At 55.2% G+C, this 18,080-nt stretch overlaps 1 protein-coding gene and 2 non-coding genes across 11 annotated transcripts; all 3 read right to left on the bottom strand.

Annotated features, from left to right (window-relative positions):
• Positions 1–83: 83 nt before the first annotated feature.
• On the bottom strand, positions 84–17,716 carry TNPO2 (transportin 2). Of its 9 annotated transcripts, none has more exons than XM_081504547.1 (25): positions 17,596–17,716; positions 14,766–14,877; positions 14,045–14,120; positions 13,813–13,962; positions 11,200–11,306; positions 10,978–11,111; positions 10,802–10,883; positions 10,607–10,729; positions 10,382–10,500; positions 9,013–9,073; positions 8,752–8,917; positions 8,400–8,552; positions 6,374–6,599; positions 5,997–6,168; positions 5,457–5,543; positions 5,271–5,378; positions 5,014–5,172; positions 4,463–4,550; positions 4,176–4,274; positions 3,313–3,408; positions 2,877–2,982; positions 2,527–2,626; positions 2,373–2,447; positions 2,125–2,252; positions 84–2,041 (listed from the first exon to the last, which is right to left on the bottom strand). In XM_081504547.1, exons 2-24 carry the CDS (start codon positions 14,862–14,864, stop codon positions 2,145–2,147), a joined length of 2,694 nt encoding a protein of 897 aa, XP_081360673.1. In that variant the 5' UTR covers positions 14,865–14,877; positions 17,596–17,716; the 3' UTR covers positions 84–2,041; positions 2,125–2,144. The 9 variants fall into 9 exon arrangements, with proteins under 9 accessions (XP_081360673.1, XP_081360677.1, XP_081360674.1 ...); XM_081504551.1 differs by having other exon boundaries at positions 2,877–2,952; XM_081504548.1 differs by having other exon boundaries at positions 17,488–17,677.
• On the bottom strand, positions 4,346–4,421 carry LOC145511857 (small nucleolar RNA ZL2). The gene has a single exon (XR_014058229.1). It is a non-coding gene; the product is annotated as a small nucleolar RNA ZL2 (small nucleolar RNA).
• On the bottom strand, positions 6,245–6,315 carry LOC145511839 (small nucleolar RNA SNORD41). Its single transcript, XR_014058213.1, has one exon. It is a non-coding gene; the product is annotated as a small nucleolar RNA SNORD41 (small nucleolar RNA).
• Positions 17,717–18,080: the final 364 nt, after the last annotated feature.

Raw genomic sequence — 18,080 nt, 5'->3', positions numbered from 1 at the left:
TCTAACACTTTCCAGGCCCCCCTCTACATCTCTTCTCTACTGCCAAAACCCAAGGACACAAGAGGCCAGATGGAGACCAAGGGTTTCACAAGAAACTGATCTTTACTCAACAAAGTTCTACACAAGTGGAATCTCACGCCACCTTGGCGCCAGTCCCCAGCACAGCACAGTAACAAATGGACAGACCCTGGAGCCCGCAGGAAGAAGAGGATGAGGGGAAGGGGGGGATGTGGGAACGAGAGGGACTGCAGATCGAGGCCAGTCAGGGTCTGCAGCCCTGGGGAGGGGAAAAAGGTTGAGAAGCTGAAACTTCGTTGTGCAAAAATCAACCAAAATAAATTAAAAAATTAAATAGTTTTCTTAAAAAAAAAAGAGAAGAACTAGAACCAGGCCCCCCATCTTGGATGGAGAAGGGGTTACCAATCCCATAAGGCAGCCAACCCACACACCCCAAGACCCAGCAGAGGATGCTCCAAAGCACTGGAATTACCAGAAAATTAAATGGTTAATTTTTTTTTTCTTTTCTTTTTTTACAAATGGCTTCCAGAGACCTGCTGGAGTTTCACAGCGGGGGAACCAGCTGGGTTTATGGAATGTGCACCAAGTGCCCTTCTGGCGGGGCCCCAGAGGGATGGATGGAGCAGGCCTCAGGATGCAGGAATCCAATCAACCCCCACCCCAGCAAATCGCAAATCGCAGAGGCCCCCAAAGAAACAGATAGCAGGGAAAAGAGAAAAGAAAGCCCCAGTAAGGGGGTTGCAAGGCTTGGTTTCAGTTTCTAGGCCAAATGGGAAGTAACCACCCCTCCACCTTAGGGGAGCCTCTCCCACTGTGAAGGAATCCCCAAACAATCCCACAAGTTTCACTGCCCTAGTCTGGTGGGTCTTAGGGCCTGCTGGGAACTGTGATGATCAGGAAGTCCCAGGGCCAGAGGGGGGTAAGGGAGTATACCACCCTTCCCTTCCTCCAAGTCTTCAGTTACTTTCTGGCTGGCAAAGCCTAAACCTTTGTCTTCTGTCACCATCAATTAAATGCCCTAGCCCTGGCCCTTGTGTTAAAACTCAGGCCTGGAACAGCACTGTTGGAAACAGAGAAATGAACTGCCTTTGAAACGGACTTGCTTATAGAGGGGTAGGTGTCAGCAGCTCTGGCTGCTCCCAGCTCTCTTCAGCGGAAAAGGTTCCATCCTGCCCAGCATCTTCATAAGTCACTGGGGCACAGGGGAGGGAGAAAAAGGCGACCTCTGGCCAGCGCTGGCCACTTTGGTGGTCCCAACTTTTCTGGCTGGGATGGGAGAAGGAAGGGGGACACACTGGCTGAGGCTGCCACAGAGCTGGCAAAAAGTGTGCGGAGCAGGTCCAAAGCGTGCACGTGCTGACTGAGTGGCCCCAAGGTGGCCATCCTCTTCCCCCCACCCCCGCCCCAGGGTCCCCGTGGAGGTCCCCAACCCACCCAGCCCTCCCTAATCACCGCCAATTCCGGCAAAACAGCAGAAGCTTCTTAAACTCTAGATGCAGGTTACATGGAAGGCCTTACGAGTTAACTCAGGGGTTCACTAATTCTACTGTCTCCATGCAGTCGGGGAAATGGTGGGGCAGCTGGCCCAGCCTGGCTGGCGACAGCACCCGCACATGCGTGTAGCCATGTGTGTACGTGTGAGTGTACGTGTCTCTACAAGGACCCCCCTCCCCGCCTGCTTTTCCCTTGCCTCATCCTAAGCCGGATTTGGTCGGCCGTGTTGATGCCTCCCTCCCACGTGGCTGGCCCAAGTAGGCTGCCTGAGGTGACCCCAATTAGAGCAAGGGGTCCTTGCTGCCAGGAAGTCCCACCCCCCTCCCGTTTCTAGGATGAGCGTGGAGGCCCCACCCACCTGCTCACTCTCTGACCAACCTCCGGCCAGCCATGGCAGGTAGATGGACAGGGAAGTCGTCTGGATTTGGGTCCCGCTAACTCCTCCCTAACCCCCCTCGACCAGGGCACAGCGACTTCTGGACGTAGCACACTCCCCAGCAACCCCTCTGATGACGACGCAGACAGAATCCTGTGGGGAGAGGAGGGCGTTAGGGCCTGTGCCATCAGGGCTCCTGTGACAGCGCCAGCCCTCTGTGAACACAGGCCCCACACCTGGCAGTCACGATGCTCGTCTAGACCCCGTAGAAGGCGGCTAGCCTCTCCTTCAGCAGTGGTGGGAACTGCTCCGAGAACTGCTGCCAGTTTTCCTCCCCCACTTGGTCTTTGAAGCCATGGAGGATCTGCAGTGAGGGAGGTGGGGTGAGGGGTGTCCCGGAGCAGGGCAAGAGGAGGATGAGCTCAGTCTCTCCCCATCCTGCCACCTCCCAAGACTAGATTAGGGCCCAGCGGGGGAGCCTCACCTTATAAAACATGTCCCGAAGGTCATCCTTTGGGCTCACCCAGGAGGCTACAGCGTCGCAGAAGAAAATAAAGTCCTGAAACGTGACGGATCCCGTGTGAGGGTCCGTCCAAGCCCAGCCCCAGCGCCTTCCCTCCGAGCCCAGCTGCCCCAACCTGCACGACGCCCCCGGGGTTGACGCCTATCATCATGCAGATCCCACGGAAGGCCGAGTCCTTCTCCTCGTTGTCCCTGATGTTCCTGAGGGACGTGCACCTGGTTTGGCAGGGCGGGGGGGGGGGGGGGGGAGGTAAGCAGTGGGGAATCAGCCCCTGGGGCTGGGGCACCATGGACATCTATGGGAGACACTGGGGAGCAGCGGCAGGTCAGTGGGTGGTGGGGCTGGGCTGGGAAGCAGGAGGTCAGGGGTCGGTGGGGCTGGATCGTGTATCCATGGGTGGGCAGGGCAGGGCTGGGTGGGTACTGGCAAGGGATGGGGTGGGGCCCCACCCGGGTGGGCACACACCAAGGCCGGATGAACTGCTGCAGCATGGGGGCCACCTCCTGCGGGCACACGTAGCCCAGGCGGCCGATGGTGATGGCTGGAATGGCAGAGGGACTCGTCAGGCGACCTGCAACCCCGAGCGGCCCGGGTACGTGGCGAGGTCTCGAGCACGAGGCGCCAGCCCCACCCCATGGGCCCCAAGAGAACAGCTCCTGCCAGCTGCTTGGGTCCCCAAGCTTGGCCCAGTCAGGGTCTCCTCCCCATCCAACTTGGGTCTCTCCCAGGTCTCCCCTTAGGCCGACATCCTTCCCAGGCCGACACCCTTCCCAGGCCTCCACCCACTGCCCTATTCCTGTTACCCTCCCTGGTTCTTTCCCAAGACCTCTTTGTCAGCTACCCTCCTGGCTGGGAAGCCCCACCCCGGGGAGGCGGCCAGTGGCTCAGGCCTGGCGCCCACCTGTGTTTTCCAGCAGTGTCTTGGGCGTGTTGGGCCGGTTGATGATCTCCACCAGATTATTGAGGACCATCTGCACATAGGGCTGCATCTCTGCCCCTAGGGGACAGGAGAGTCAGAACCCTGCTTGGCCCATACCACCCACACTGACCCTAGTTGCACCCAGACACTGGCCAACCAGTGAGCGAGCAAAAAGCCATCTCTAGATGTCTGCAGTCCAGGATCTGTGGCCAACCAGAGACAGACCCGCACCCGCCCAACACCAGAAGCCTCCCTGGAGTCACTGCTGGACACCAGGGTGAGACCACACCACCCAGTCTCCCTATGGGGTAGGCAGGGCCAGGGGAACCTTCAGAGAAAGTCTCCCAATGAATCCCAGTGGGGCTTTCAGTCAATTGCTTGGAGAGGAAGGAAGTGATGATTAGTCCAGTAAGAACAGGCCTCCGTCCTTGTGCCTCTTTGGAGAAGCCAGTTACACATGGTCTTTCAGCCATCTGTCCCCATCTCAGATGAAAATGCTCAGAGGTGTCCCCTCATCCCTGGCCAACTGGCAACTGCCTCAAGGAGCACCAGGGCCCTCAAGAGCAGTGGTCCCCAACCTTTTTGGTTACCAGGGACTGGCTTTGTCAAAGACAATTTTTCCACGGACCGGGGTGGGATGGTTTCAGGCTGATTCAAGAACATTACATTTACTGTGCACTTTATTTCTATTATTATTACAGCAGCTCCACCTCAGATCATCAGGCATCAGATCCCAGAAGCTGGGGACCGCTGCTCTAGAGGGAACCTGTCGATCAGGGTCCTGCCACCAGGCTGGGAATAAGCCAATGGGAAGGGATAGGGCCTGCCTACCTATGGGCACTTACCCATCTGCATGCAGATTTCACCGATGGCCCAAGTGGCATTGTTGCAGACAGAGATGAACTCGGGGTTCAGGTTGGTGCCCAGGATGGGCATGAACTCAGCTGGTGGGGAGAAAGAGGGGTGCTGAGCAGGGGGGCCAGCCAGGGTGAAGCCTCCAGAAACCAGAGGGGCAGGCCCCATCAGACAGTACGAATACATCCCAGTTCGGTCACAGTACTCCCAGGTCATCTTCTCCATCACTTGAAGCCAGGGCTGGGGTCATGGGGTGAGGACGCAATGGGTGTCGTACCGATACAGGGCTTGACATGGATGAAGCAGGCTTTGGTGAGGTCTCCCAGGAGGGCGAAGGAGCTCTGCCGGACCTCAGGCATCGAGTCCTGGGAGTCAGAGGAGGGTCAGTGTGGCAGGGCTCCCCTTCCCACAGCCAGCTAGGGGCACAGTTTCTACAGCATGAGCTGACCCTGCCTCTTCCTAGCACCAAGGCTGCAGGCCCATCTGAAGATCCAGGACTCAGGGGCACAAGAATGAGTGCCCTGCGCAGGGTACCACTTAGAACTGCTGCCCATGCTGATACACTGGGGGTGGGGAAGTGATGTTGGAAGGGCTTGTGCTTTCACATTTCCTATTTGCTACTTTTTAATTTCCTACTCTCTTTTTCAATGAGATTTTACTCATGTCTCATTTGAATCACTTTTTAAAATAATCACCAGCTCTTTTAACAAATCCCTTCTCTCTAATATCCTCGGGCATAAACAAGGCCCCAAGTCCAGCCCAGGCAGCCCACAAAGGCTGCTGGGGGTCACCACTGTCCACTGAGAGGCCTGCGAGGGGTCCACCCACCTGCATGCACTGAAATAGCAGTGTCATGATGTTGCTACGGGCGACCAGCTGCTCCACGTGTCCACCCAGGCCCTCAGCCAGGCCACTGAGCAGGTCTAGTGCCACAATCATGAAGTCCTTGTCAGGGGCCTCATACTGCTCAGGATGCTGGGTGTACATCTGGGCACAGAAGGGGGAGGGCAGGGTGAGAGGAGTGAGCTCAGGTTGGGGTAGCAGCAGAGGGACAGATGGTGGGGTGATGGCGGTGGGCTACTCACCATAGCCTGGGCCAGCGTCTTCTGCACTAGGGTGACACAGCGCTGGTAGACTGGCTCGCAGTAGGGCAGAAAGCCGCTCTGCAGGGCAGTGGCCACTGATGACAGGCACTGGCAGAGAGAAGGGCAGGAGAGGTGAGCTTAGGTGAGTGGAACAGGGCCACGGGAGAGGGCCTGAAGCTGACCCACCTCCAACAGGGGAAAGAGGTCCTTGTCTTCGTCTTTGAGCTCATTCCACTTCTGAATCAGGGGAGGCATCAGCTTCTGGATGTATTCCTGGAGAGGGAGCAGGAAGTTGGGGATCCCTGGGTGCAGGTGGTGGCCTGGGAACCAACACGACTCCCTCTGACTCAAGAGGTGCTCATCATCTGAACCATGAGGTCTAGGCTCTTTTCTTTGGCTCCTGGGGTCCTCGCCAAGCAGCCAGACCTCCAGGCCCTTCTGGTTCACTCCTTTCTCACCCATCCTGAGCCCCACCCCTGACTTGGTGCTTCCTGCTTCCCGCAGGCCCCTGAGCTCCCCCCGCCCGGCACTTACCACGCTGTCTCATAACTGTCTGTCTCCCCTACTAGACTGGGAGCAGGGCGAGGGCAGGGGCCAGGTCTGTCTGCCTGCCTGTCGAGGTCATGGCCACGTCCCTGGCGTGCGACAAGGGTCGCCACCAGGTCACTGGATGCCGGGGAGAGGAGCAGGGGGGATCAGGAGGAGGGAGCTGCTGTGGGGTCTCACCGGCTGGTTGAGGTGGTGGCCCACAGAGTCAGCCAGGGTGCCAATGGCGTCGTAGAGGATGAGCAGATTCTTGTGCTGGTACTTGCCGAAGGCGAAGACGAGGGTGTCTAGGATGTAGCTGAGGTAAGGCACCAGCTCCGTGCAGGCCTCCTCCTCCAGGGTGGCGAAGGCACTGGAAGGGGCAGAAGTGTTCAGTGAGCCGCCACCGGTGGGACTGGGCTCTGGGTGGGGTTTAGGAAGGGGGCACTCGGGATCAGCCAGTACGAATACGGTGAGAAATCAGCGCACTGTCAGGAGTCATAAGTATCATCACTTCCCAGAGGGCAGCCAGTGGGGCAGGTGAGGTGCAGTCTGTGGAGCCAGGGGTCGAGGGTCACCTGCAGGCCGCCTCCTGTACCCTCTTGTTGCCATCCAGGATTCGCTTGAGCAGCTCCGTCATCAGAGGCTTCAGGTGCATATCAGGGGGCTGGCTGACCACCCAGTGGGCATAGCGGCTCAGGGTCCAGCAGGCGATGGAGCGGACCAGGGCCTTCTTGTCCGACAGGCACTGGATGAGGTGCGGGATCAGCTCGGGCAGGTAGGGCACCATGCCCTGCATGCAGCCTGCAAGGACCGGGCACAGAGGCAAGGCTGAGCCAACTGGGCCAGGCCACATCCACCCTTCTGGGCAGAGGGGGAAACTGAGGCATAGAGGTTAAATAACTGTCTCAGAGGCACAGAGTTGGTGAAAGGCAGGGTGAGGATGGGAAATGGCATCAGACTTCCCTGGTGATCCAGTGGATAAGAATCTGCCTGCCAATGCAGAAAATGCGGGTTTGCTCCCTGGTCTCAGAAGATCCCACATGTCTCCTGGAGCAACTAAGCCCAGGTGCCACACCTACCAAAGCCCATGCACCCTAGACCCTGTGCTCCGCAACAAAAGCCACCTCCATGAGAGGCCCCTGCCTCAATGAGTAGACTCTGCTCGCAACAACTACAGAAAGCCTTCGCGGCAACAAAGACCCAGCACAGCCAAAATACATAAATAAATACTTTCCTTTCCATCAGCTCCACCCCATCCCAGGGCTTGTGCTGTCATCTGATTACTCTATGTGTGTGCTCAGTCGTGTTCAACTCCTTGTGACCCCATGGATTATATAGCCTACCAGGCTCCTCTGTCCATTGGATTCTCCAGTTAAGAATACTGTAGTGGGTAGCCATTTCTTCCTTCAGGGGATCTTCCCAACCCAGGGATCAAACCCACATCTCTTCCATCTCCTGCAATGGCAGGTGGATTCTCTACCACTGGGACACCTGGGAAGCTATCTGGTCACTAGTTCATAGATGGCTGGGCTGCAGAGTTAACTCAGACTTTATGGGCAGCAGCAACCCAGGTGGACAGAAAGCACCTTTCTTTTGAAACCTTTCTTAGATGTCTGTGACTTTTTTTTCTTCCTATTTTTCATCTTCCCTTTCTAAAAAAAAAAACTCTGAATGTGTCTGTCTCTCTTTTCACTGCCTATCACAGGTAAGAGCACACCCCTTGATAATCCCAGCCCTGAGATCTATTTTTACCAGTTCAGGGTCAATTCCTGAGATCTTTCCCATTAAAATGAAGAACACTTCACATTTGTTACAGCAGACCTGGGTGCTGAGGTAGTCGTGTGTGTCTCCTATCACAGATCTGGAAAGCCCTCTGGTAATTCACCCTGTGCATACCATCGGGACAAAGGGAGCCGGAAAAGTGAAGTTAACACCACCTCTGCACACTTCTGATCCTAGCAGGCCAGCCTCGCAGTCAGAGCAGGCTTGAGGCCCAGCTTCATCCCAGGTGACAAGAGAAGTGGTGTAATTCTCTTTGCACCTGAGTTTCCTCATCTAAGAAACCCACCTCCTTGGAGGCAGTAAGCCCACAAGACAGGGCTGCCTGTTATTATTGTTGCTGGAATTATGCTTAAGACCTCGTGGAACTGCCTTTCTTTGAGACTTAAGGAGAGGGCTTGCATTTGGGGGTCCCTTTCAGGCCTTTGGGCTGAGGTGGTTGTTGTTTAGTCACTAAGTCTTGTCTGACTCTTTGCGACCCCATGGACTATAGCCCACCAGGCTCTTCTGTCCATACGATTTCCCAGGCAAGAATACTGGAGTGGGTCGCCATTTCCTCCTCCAAAGGATCTTCTCAACCCATGGATTGCGCCTGCGTATCCGGCATTGACAGGTGCATTCTTTACCACTGAGCCACCTGGGAAGCCTGATCTTGGGCTGAGGGGAAGATTCAAATCCCAGAGCTGCTTGGAGTGGGGTGAGCAGGCCACTGGAGAGAACCTGGGGATGGCCTCGCCCCCATCAGCCCTCCCTGGGCCAGCCCCATCTCACACCAGCATAAGGCTCAGAGGTCACATGCAGTCAGGCTGGAGGGTCACTTACCCTCAGCAATGGCGCCCAGTACCAAGATGCCTGACTCCTTGACCACCCACTCGGGGTGGAAGAGGAGGTCCTTGAGGAGGGGGAGCAAGTGGGGCAGCAGTTCCTCCCGGAAGACGTTGGCCAGGACGTCCAGTGCAGCTGCCGAGCACTTCCCTGGGGCAGGAAGGGAAATGAGGGGGCAGGCTCAGGGAGGCATATGGGGCAGGCCACCAGCCCTCCTCTCTGCCCTGGGACCAGAGGCCATGATTTGAATCTTGGTGATTTGCTCTGCATAGGCTTCTGATCACCTGAGAGGGAGCCCAGGGCCTGCTGTCCCCTAGTCCCACTTCATACTGCAGGCCAGGCCACTCACTCAGATTCCAGTCGGACAAAGCGTCGTCGTCATCATCGTCCTCCGCATCCTCTGAGCCGTCAGGCCGCTCGGCCTCATGGGGCAGCGTCACCGTGCGCGACTTGTGGAAACGTGGCTTGATGTCCTGTTCACTGTCAGGGACAGCCTCGTCCTCCTCAACATCCCCCTGTGGAGACAGGCGGATGGCTGAGACCCCCAGAGGCCCCCAGTGCCCCAGCCTTCCTTCACCCTGCCCGTGACTGGTGGTCAGCCCTAGCGAACCTTCAGCAGGATGATGTCAATTTCCGAATACTTCATCCCTTTTACCAGGATGGGGATCAGCCTGTTGGAAGAGAGGCTGTTAATCAGGACGCAGGGGCCCCGGAGACAGCTTACAGCCTGGGGAACAGGGAAGTGGAGAGGAATTGCAGGCAGGAGCATCAGGGAGCCAAGGGGTACACCGTACATGCTGATTCCATTTGTCCTGCATCCATTTACTTCTCTTAGTGGGTACTATTCCCAACCGAGTCTCAGCCACTGTGACTGGGTCAGAGCTGACACTACTCTTAGCTCCACAGCAATGCTCTTGATCCAGACCCCTGGCCACTCAGTGAATTCCAGACCCCTGCACATGCTGAGAAGCTTGGAATAGTGCCTGACCCCTTGTTGTTTAGTTGCTAAGTCCTGTCTGACTCTTTTGCGATCCCATGGACTGTAGCCCACCAGGCTCCTCTGTTCATGGGATTTTCCAAGCAAGAACACTAGACTGAGTTGCCATTTCCTTCTCCAGGGAATCTTCCCGACCCAGGGATCACATGTGTGTCTCCTGAATTGGTAGGCAGGTTCTTTACCACTGAGCCACCAGGGAAGCCTGATCCCTAAAATGCCATAAAGCAGTGACACATGGCCCTGCCCTGTCACCAGGCACTTCCTGGCATGGGGAGAGGTTGGGGAGCTAACAGGCAGGGCAGCCTCCCCAGCTCCACTGGAACCCATGCACCTCAGAATCAGAGATTTTGACTAGAGACTTCACTGAGTTGGGGACAGACAAGTGATTCAAGTTGATCAAAGAAGATCAGCCTTAGAACTTTTACAGAGACACTGGTAAAGAGAGAATGTCTTTACTTCCCAAGCTAGAAGGCTGCAGAAAGTACTACCATGAGGGCAGGCTGTGCCTGAGAACAAAGTAGACACAGAGGAAGTAGATCTAAGCCCAGATAGGCTGCTGTTCACATCCTTTGAGCATCTGGATCCAGCTATGCCTGAAGCCTCTGTTGCCTTTTTTTTTTTCTTTGGCTGTGCCAGGTCTTAGTTGGGGCACACAGGATCTTCATTTCGACATGAGGGAGTTTTTAGTTGAGGCATGTGGGCTCTAGTTCCCTGACTAGGGATCTAAACGTGGGCCTCCTGCATTGGGAGCAAGGAATTTTAACCACTGGACCACCAGAGAAGTCCCTCTCTGTTGACTTCATCTTTTCCACTTGTAACTTAACCTAATTTTTAATCCATTAAGGCTACATACCTACCATTTGCAAAATAAACGTACACAGGAATAAAAGCAAACCAAGACAGTTGATTGGGACAGGCTAGCACAGTAGGGAAGGCAGAGGGGTGGAGTCTGGGGTGGACAGAGGGCAGGAGCAGCACTCACTGGACCAAGTGGGAGGCCAGGACTTCCTTGCAGATGGGCTGCTCGGCCAGCGTCAGCCAGAACTCACAGGCCTCGAGGGCCACATTCTCATCATGGTCCTGGGTCCTCTGCAGCATGTACTAGGGTAGGGTAGGAGAAAGACTAAGATCGGGCCCGGTGAGGGGTGGCTCCCCACGTGCCTCCCACCCCACAGCATCCCCAAGGGCTGACCCTGGCCAGGCGTACCTGGATGATGCTGTGCATGTGGGGGATGAGCCTGTCAATCCGCACTTCCAGCAGCATCACTAGTGCACGGCACACATTCTTCCGCACCTCAGGGTCATCATCCACAGCCAGGGCGAACAAATGCTGCAGGGAAGCCAGGGTCAGCTGAGGCTGGGCCCTCAGCCCTCCCCCTGCACTCCCCAGCCCATGGCCTACCTCGATGAAAGTGTCAATGTTGTCCATCAGCGCCTGGGCCCGGTCCATGATGAACTGATTCACACAGGCGATGGCATGGGACCTGGCAGGGAGTGGGTCAGCACATGGGTCACCCCCAATCCCACCCATCCTGCCCCCTCCCAACCCCATGCAGACCCCTGGCGAGCCACACCCACCGGATCTTGGGGCTACAGTGCTTGAAAAACTGGAGGAACTTGGGGATCATGATGTTGAGGGGCCTGTTGAGGGCATCGCTGTCCAGCAGTTCAGACGAGTCCTCACAGATCTTCTGCAGGGCTCCGAAGGCTCCCTGAGTGGAGAGCAGCAGACACATGGGCAGGGGTCCCAGCCGGACCCCAGCTCCCGCTTAGGCAGGCAGGCCACAGCTGGTCGCCTACCTCACAAGTATTGTAATCCTCCGAGTTGAGAAGGTTGCACAGCTGGGGCAGCAGCTCGGGCCACATCTGTAGCTCACCCTTGGAAGCGATGGTGGTGATGAGAATGCCTGGGGCGGCCGGGAAAGGAGGCTGCCTCAGGCTAGGTGCAGGCCTGCCTGGCGCCCCGGCCCTCCCAGCTGTACAGCACACATGCTGTAAGCCCTACACACACTCTAATTGTTTCTTTTTTTTTTTTCCAGTCACGTGGCACGTAGGATCCTAGTTCCCAGACCAGGAATCAAACCCGTATGCATTGGGAGCACAGAGTCTTAACCACTGGACCACCAGGAAGTCCCCTATACATTTTTGAGATCCTCTTTGTCTTTCTTTGTGCCAGGGCTGTCTCAGGCCCTGAAATACAGCACAGAACTAAACACAAAATCCCTGCCTTTAGGAGCAGATCTGTCTAGTGAGGGAGGCTGCCTGAGATAAAGATAAATCAGTAAAAGTCCTGAGAGGCGAGATGCCAAGAGCTGAGGGAGGAAATAGAACTGAGAAAATAGTTAGCAAGGACTGAGGGTGAAGGTAACAGTTTTTAATCTGGTGGCTCAAGAAGGCCTTGCTAGGTGACACCTTGCTATCTGAGCAAAGACCTGAGGAGGTAGGGGAGAAGCCATCTAGGTCCCTGGGGAAAGAACATCTCAGGCAGGGGGATCAGCAGGTATAAGTCCAGGGTCATGCACAGAATTGGTATGCTCCAAGATGGATGGTAAGGAGCCAGCGGGGCTGAGCGGAGGATGATGGGGAGAGTGGCAAGAGGTGAGGGCTGAGAGGGGGAGGAGGCACGTCGTGCAGGGCCACAGTGGCCTCCGGGAGGACCGCATCCTGCTTATTAGAGACCTGAGTGCGACCTGCAGTAGACAAGTGAAGTGCAAGGACTCTGGAGCAGTCTGGCAGCTGAGCTGAATATGGGTGATGTCAGTGCAGATAGTATATTTAGAGCCAAGAGGTGGCAGTGATTCCCAAGGGGGGGAAGCTGCCATCGCCAACACTCCAGATGACCCTGGTTCACATGTCTGCTGGGAAAGGCGTTCCCTGCAGTGGGCAGACTGGCAGTGGAGTCCCCAGGCCCATTCCTGTCTGTGTGACCTTGGCCACATCACCTAAGGGCTCTATGCCTCATGGGAATAAGGAACACCACCCTCCTGGGACTTCCCTGGAAGTCCAGTAGTCAGGATTCCACAACTTCACTGCCTGGGGTTCAACTCCCGGGGAACTAAGATCCCACAAGCTTAGGGTGATTGGGAGGCTTCAATGATTTAACTCAAGTACTTGAGCAGAAACTGGTGCCGAGAACGAGTTTGGTAAGTCCAGTTCCTCCTGGTGGCCTCAGAGAAGGCTAAGGGTCACTCTGAACAAAGACAACAGGCCCCAAGATCAACACTTCCAGGAGGTCCAGTAGCTAGCTCAAATTTTTAATACTATCTTTTTGTCTTCATTGCATTTACGATTAAGGCTACCTTCCCTTTAAAGTGAAAATGTCCAAGGCTCAGTCGTCTCAGGCTCTGTGTAGTCCATGAGGCTCTTCTGTCCATGTAATTCTCCAGGCAAGAATACCAGAGTAGGTTGCCATTCCCTTCTCCAGGGGATCTTTCCGACACAGGAATCAAACCTGCGTCTCCCAAAACTATCTGAGCCACCAGGGAAGTCTACCTTGCTGTACACAGCAAGCAAATCTGTCTCTCCTTCCCACCTTTTTTTTTGCCATGCTGCATGGTTCGCAGGATCTTAAGGCTCCTGACCAGGGATTGAACTCCAGAACCCCACAGTAAGAATCCTAACCACTGTCTTATTTTAAATAGTTATATACAATTTCCACTTTAAAGTAATATTTAAAGTTGATATAGACTTAAATTTTAAAATTTTAAGTCAGTTATATGTCAATTATATCTCAGGGGAATTCCCTGGCTATCCAGTGGTGGTTAGAATCACGTTCTCATTGCTAAGGGAGTAGGTTCAATCACTGGTAGGGGAACTTATTAACTAATTAGTTAATTAAAATTAAGGAATTACTAATGAAGTAAAAATTACATCTCAGTAAAACTGAGAGGAGGAAAGTAAGTTGGGAACAAATAGTAGGGCTGGTGCTTATCAGTAGTGAAAAGGATTAAGGTAAAATTACTTGAAAGTTCTTAGTCCTCCTATAACTTCCTCAGGCAGCCTTTTGGAGACAGGAAGGTTCCAACACAAACCTAATCCACATTTCTCCTAAGTTATCATTGGTGAGAGTTAGCAGGGAGCCCTCATATTTTAGTTTGCTATACCCTCGGAGCTAACAGAAAATTCTGGACGCTGAGTGACTGCCTAAGAAGTAAGAACAGCTGTTTCAGCAGGGAGTGGTTCAGAGCATGGACCTGATTTGGTCACTTCTGAGCTCTGTTACTGGCCAGACAAGACTCTTCACAGCTATGCGCCTCAGTTTTCTCATCTGTAAAATGGGAGCAGTAACAGTACCACCATCCACGGTGCTGGAACATTCAGTGAATCAACATTGTTAACACATTGAGAAGGTTCTTGGCCAAGAGTATCACCTCAGAGCATCATCAGAAGCCAACTCCCGCTGCGCTCTCTCACCTATGGTGGCCCGGATAAGCGAGGAGGCGTCGCCGATGTTGTTGAGACATTCCTGTTTGATGAAGTCAGCCACAGGCGGTGGAAAGCTCTGGTAATGTGCCTTCACGTTGTTCTTGAGGATGAGGCCACTGAGAGAGCGAGTCGGCTCATCTGTGGGAAGAGGGCTGGGGCTCAGGAGACCACAGGGAAGAAAGTGGGGTCCGCCTTGGGTGGAGGGGCACCAAGGGCATACCTTCTGACTTGAGTCTCGTCAGGACAAATATCAGGTAGTTGTTGAAGTCAGGAAACTGGTTCAGTTGTTTGAGTTTCTGCTAGGTTGTTAAGGGTCTTGGCAGACAGGGGCCTTCCCTGGGTGGGACCCCCCACTCTTACTGCCATATAGCCTCTGCCAACTGGGATTGGGCAGCAAGCTCCTGGGACCCCACGTGTCAACCCCCATGCCCAGAGTTTACTTTGGGCATGTTTACTTCTTTAGAAGCATTTCAGACACATGAGATTCATACAGCAGGTAGAGGAACATGCCTCAGCTTCCCACCACTCCTGAAGATCTGGCCAGAGCAGGAGAGGGTGAACAAACTCGGCTGTATCTGAAGATGAGCAGAGGCTACTCAGCTCTGCTCACTAGCAATTCAACACTGCATGCTTTTTTTTCTTAAAGGGAACTCACACTTTCAAGTGAAACTTGCTTACAGTATATATAAATAGATTAAAAGTTTAAGAGTATTTTAAACGACCAACTGAAAAAAGGAAATTTTACTCACGAACCTAAAGCCAAGCACCCGCTAAAAGTGTCTCCCTCTCTGCTGGGAAAGGGACCCAAGAATGCTAATCCTTAATTCTTTGCGGAAGCCCGCTCCAGCAGAGAGTCGGGGAACTAGGGATTTGACTCCTTCCTCTCCGGGAGATGCACTTGTCGGCCCGTTCCCCCCAGACCCGGAAGGAAGGAAGGATACATCCTGCACGATGCGCTGCGTGGCTGTGTTAGGCGACTGCGAGTCTTTGAGCAGCTGAAGGACCTGCTGGAGGCCTTGCTCGTCTGGCTGCCAGTCCATGGCGCAAGGCGAACTGCGGGAGTAGGGGCCGGGATCAGCACCGGATCCCGGAGGCTCTGTGGCAGTCCCAGGCTGAGCCCCCGCTGAGATGATGGCGGCGGCGGCGGTAGCAGTACTGGAGCGTCCTCACCGGACAGGCGGAGGCCGCCGATCCACGCCCGCCCAAGTGCGGGGTCCCAGCCAGCTGCGCCATCCACGGCCACGCAGTCGCGGGCTCGGGAGCGCGGGCGGGGATATGTGGAAGCGGGCCATGCGAGGCGGCGGCGGGACACAGAATCCTCTTCCCACCCAATGCCGGGCCTTCGTCCCACCTCGGCCCATGCCGCCGCGCTCGGCTCCGAGCCTTAAGGCTTCCACTTCCCTCGAGGATGCTAGGCGAGGACCCAGCCACCTCCCCATTCAGGGGCCCTGCCCCAGAACACGACAGCGCTCCAGCCCCTGTGGTCTTCCCGTGCCGGTACGCAGTCCAGTGATTCCCCTAATCAGACCCAGAGCAGTCGGCGGACAGGTCCCCGATGCCTCTCCAAGTGAGAGTCAGCCAAGGCCCGCCTATTCGGCAACAGAAGCCCCCTGGACGAGTCCCTGTTGCTTCCCCAATCAGATCTGGCCAAGCATCCCCCCACACCGTTCCAACAACCCCACGCCCCAGTCAGCACTAACTCCCACTGATGGATCACTACTGCTTCCCCCAATCAAGCTGGACCAAGCCCCCCACCACCTCTAGCCGGAAAACGTCTTCGTCCGAGCCCTGCAGCTCCCCTAGTTAGGGCTGGCCAAATACCCCCCGGGGCATTTCCCCCAACTGCACCCAGCTACGGCTCGCAGTCAGAGCCAGCAAAGCCCTCTAGGCCGAAGTCTCACGCCCCTCCCTATCAGAGCCCAAAACCGCCGCCCCCAACTTTTCAACGCGGCCTCCCCGAGTCAGACCCAACCGAGCCCCGCCGAAACAGACCCACACACACCCGATCCTCGCGACGTCCCCCAATCAGGCCCTAAGCAGTCCCCATACACTTCCCCCAATCAGAGCCCCTCCAGCCCGACCCCAGCCGCCCCACTGGCCCAATTTTCGCGGCACCGGGACCTGGCCCGGCTCCGAGGCCCCACCCCCTAAGCCAGGCTCGGTTCCCCCATCCCCCGCCCCGGCCCATTCTCGCTGCCTCGCCAATTGGGCCCAACTAGGTTCTCGGCCTTTCTCGGTCAGGCGCGGCCCCGACGCCCGGGCCGCGCGCAGCGCAGGCCCGGAGCCCGGCGGGGGTCGACGCAAGCCAGGGCCAAGCCGGTCGGGGTCCGGGTGAGGCTCACTTACCCGGCCTCGGGCGGCAGCAGCGAGGCCTTAAGCTGCGGCTTCTCCTGAGACTCGCGCGGAAGGAGGGAGCCAAAGAGAGGGAGTAAAAAAAAAAAAAAAAAAAAGAAAGAAAGAAAAAGAAAACGCGGCTCTATATGAACCGCGGCGGCTTCCGTATGCTGTTCAAATAGGCCTAAATGACCCAATCGCGAGAAGCAGCGGTCGCACGTGGCCTGGCACCAGGGAGACCTAGGCCCCGCCGAGGTCGGGTCACGTGAACAAAGAGCTGGCGGCCCTCTAGGCCTCTCTGGCCAGCTGGTCCTCCCACCGTCTCGTTTTCTCAGCCTCCCTCGCTGGCTTGACAGGAGCTCTTTGCTGGAACCAGGAGTTCGGTGGCGCGCGGGACTTTTAGCTATAACCCTCCTCAGCCAGAACCATCTGCACTTTGTCACCCCCTACCCCCCAAGAACTGAACTGTGCCTTCCTCCCCCATTCTGAGAGTACTTAGCAGGAGTACTGTGCGAGCAAAGAGACTTGAGGGGACAGAGCCTGGGGTGGACTTTATACCCCATAGACAAAGGAGGGAAAGCCAGACAAAGGGAGTGCCTGAGACTGGCTGGGTTCCTAAAGAAGCCTCTGCCATATTTTGCGTTACCTATTTCCAGCGCCTTTTGACAAATATATAAGGCACCCTACGAAGACATAAAATTTTAAACGAAGTGAAATAATAAACACTAGAGCAAAAGACCTGACTCCTTTCTCTACCTGAATCAGAATGAGGTGAAAAAATTCAGGAAATTTAAGGACAGGAAGATGAAAAAAAAAAAAAGACATTCCGTGATTCTTGCACTGTCTGAGGACAAAGTAGGGCACCTCTTTTCCAGAAGCAGGAGAGTCCCGGTTCTCTCCTCCCCCACCCCACTCCCATCCACGTCTCCATCCTGCTGACAAAAAAGGTGGGCGACCTTGTGCCACTCCAGCGTTAGTTTCTCCATTTGTCAAACAGATACAAGAATAGTTTGCTGGGTTAGAGATAATCCAAGTTAAGCATTACAAAACATGCAAAATTGTCCCTCAAAAACGTGGTTTTTACTCCCCGAGGTTCAAGGTGGTCCTTTTACTGCATTTGGACCCTCCCTAAACCAATATTTACTGCATTTACTGAATCAACTAGGGCTCTAATCCCAAAGGACATCTCAGTCCTTCCCTGAGGGCCGTTTTGGCCTGCGGGGCGGCACAGGTAACTCTAGCCTCAGCCTGGAAGGAGACAAGATTTCTCAGTCCACTTGCCCTTGGCAAAGTCAGTCCTGGCTCCGTTCATTTATGAAAAATAGATACCTAAGGCCTCTCTTGACGAAAACTGAGGCCGCCAGGATTTGGCACGAGTCAGTTGAAGCTACACTCTACTCCAAGAGTCAGGATCCCAAAGAAGCAGACGATTCCCACCTCAGCCGGCTCCGCTGAACAGGAACCGGGTTTGAGAGACACGCGCCGAAAGCCGCCTACTCATGCGCAATGGTCTTCCCTCGTGCGACATGAGGGCCTAGAACTACGAATCCCATCCTGCCTTGCGCAGGCGTCGCCGAGCTTACGAACTCTGGCTGCGATTCAAACCTGAGGGGGTCTAGAGACTTTCCGGAGTTGCGTGTTGAGCAGAAGGACAAACGAGGTTCGGCGGCTGTGACTTGAACTGGAGGTTGAGGGAGAGGGTGCAAATCAGTTTTCTGCTCAGGGTTAGGGGTTGCTTCAGATAAGGGTCGGGTAGGGAGAGAGTTGGAGATGCAGGAGAGAATTTATTAATGCTCACCCCCCTCTTTTTTCTTTACTTTCCTTTTTTTTTTTATATATTTTTTTGGCTGCAGTGTGGCATCCAGGGAGTCTTAGTTCTCAGACCAGGGATCCATCCTGTGCCCTCTGCAGTGGAAGTGCGG

Source organism: Giraffa tippelskirchi, chromosome 6, assembly GCF_054371585.1.
Source record: "Giraffa tippelskirchi isolate mGirTip1 chromosome 6, T2T-mGirTip1v1.2.pri, whole genome shotgun sequence".
NCBI lineage: Eukaryota > Metazoa > Chordata > Mammalia > Artiodactyla > Giraffidae > Giraffa > Giraffa tippelskirchi.
The sequence above is the reverse complement of the archived record's forward strand: the minus strand, read 5'-3'. Positions and strand labels throughout refer to the sequence as shown.

What these genes read in the sequence shown, in the direction of transcription:
- TNPO2 (XM_081504547.1), bottom strand. Translation starts at nt 14,864, where the DNA reads ATGGACTGGCAGCCAGACGAGCAAGGCCTCCAGCAGGTCCTTCAGCTG. An exon ending in GCCACCACCTCAACCAGCCG is followed by an intron (nt 5,544 to 5,996) that starts GTGAGACCCCAC and finishes CTCCCTCTCCAG; the next exon opens with GAATACATCCAGAAGCTGAT. An exon ending in ACCCCGGGGGCGTCGTGCAG is followed by an intron (nt 2,448 to 2,526) that starts GTTGGGGCAGCT and finishes GTCACGTTTCAG; the next exon opens with GACTTTATTTTCTTCTGCGA.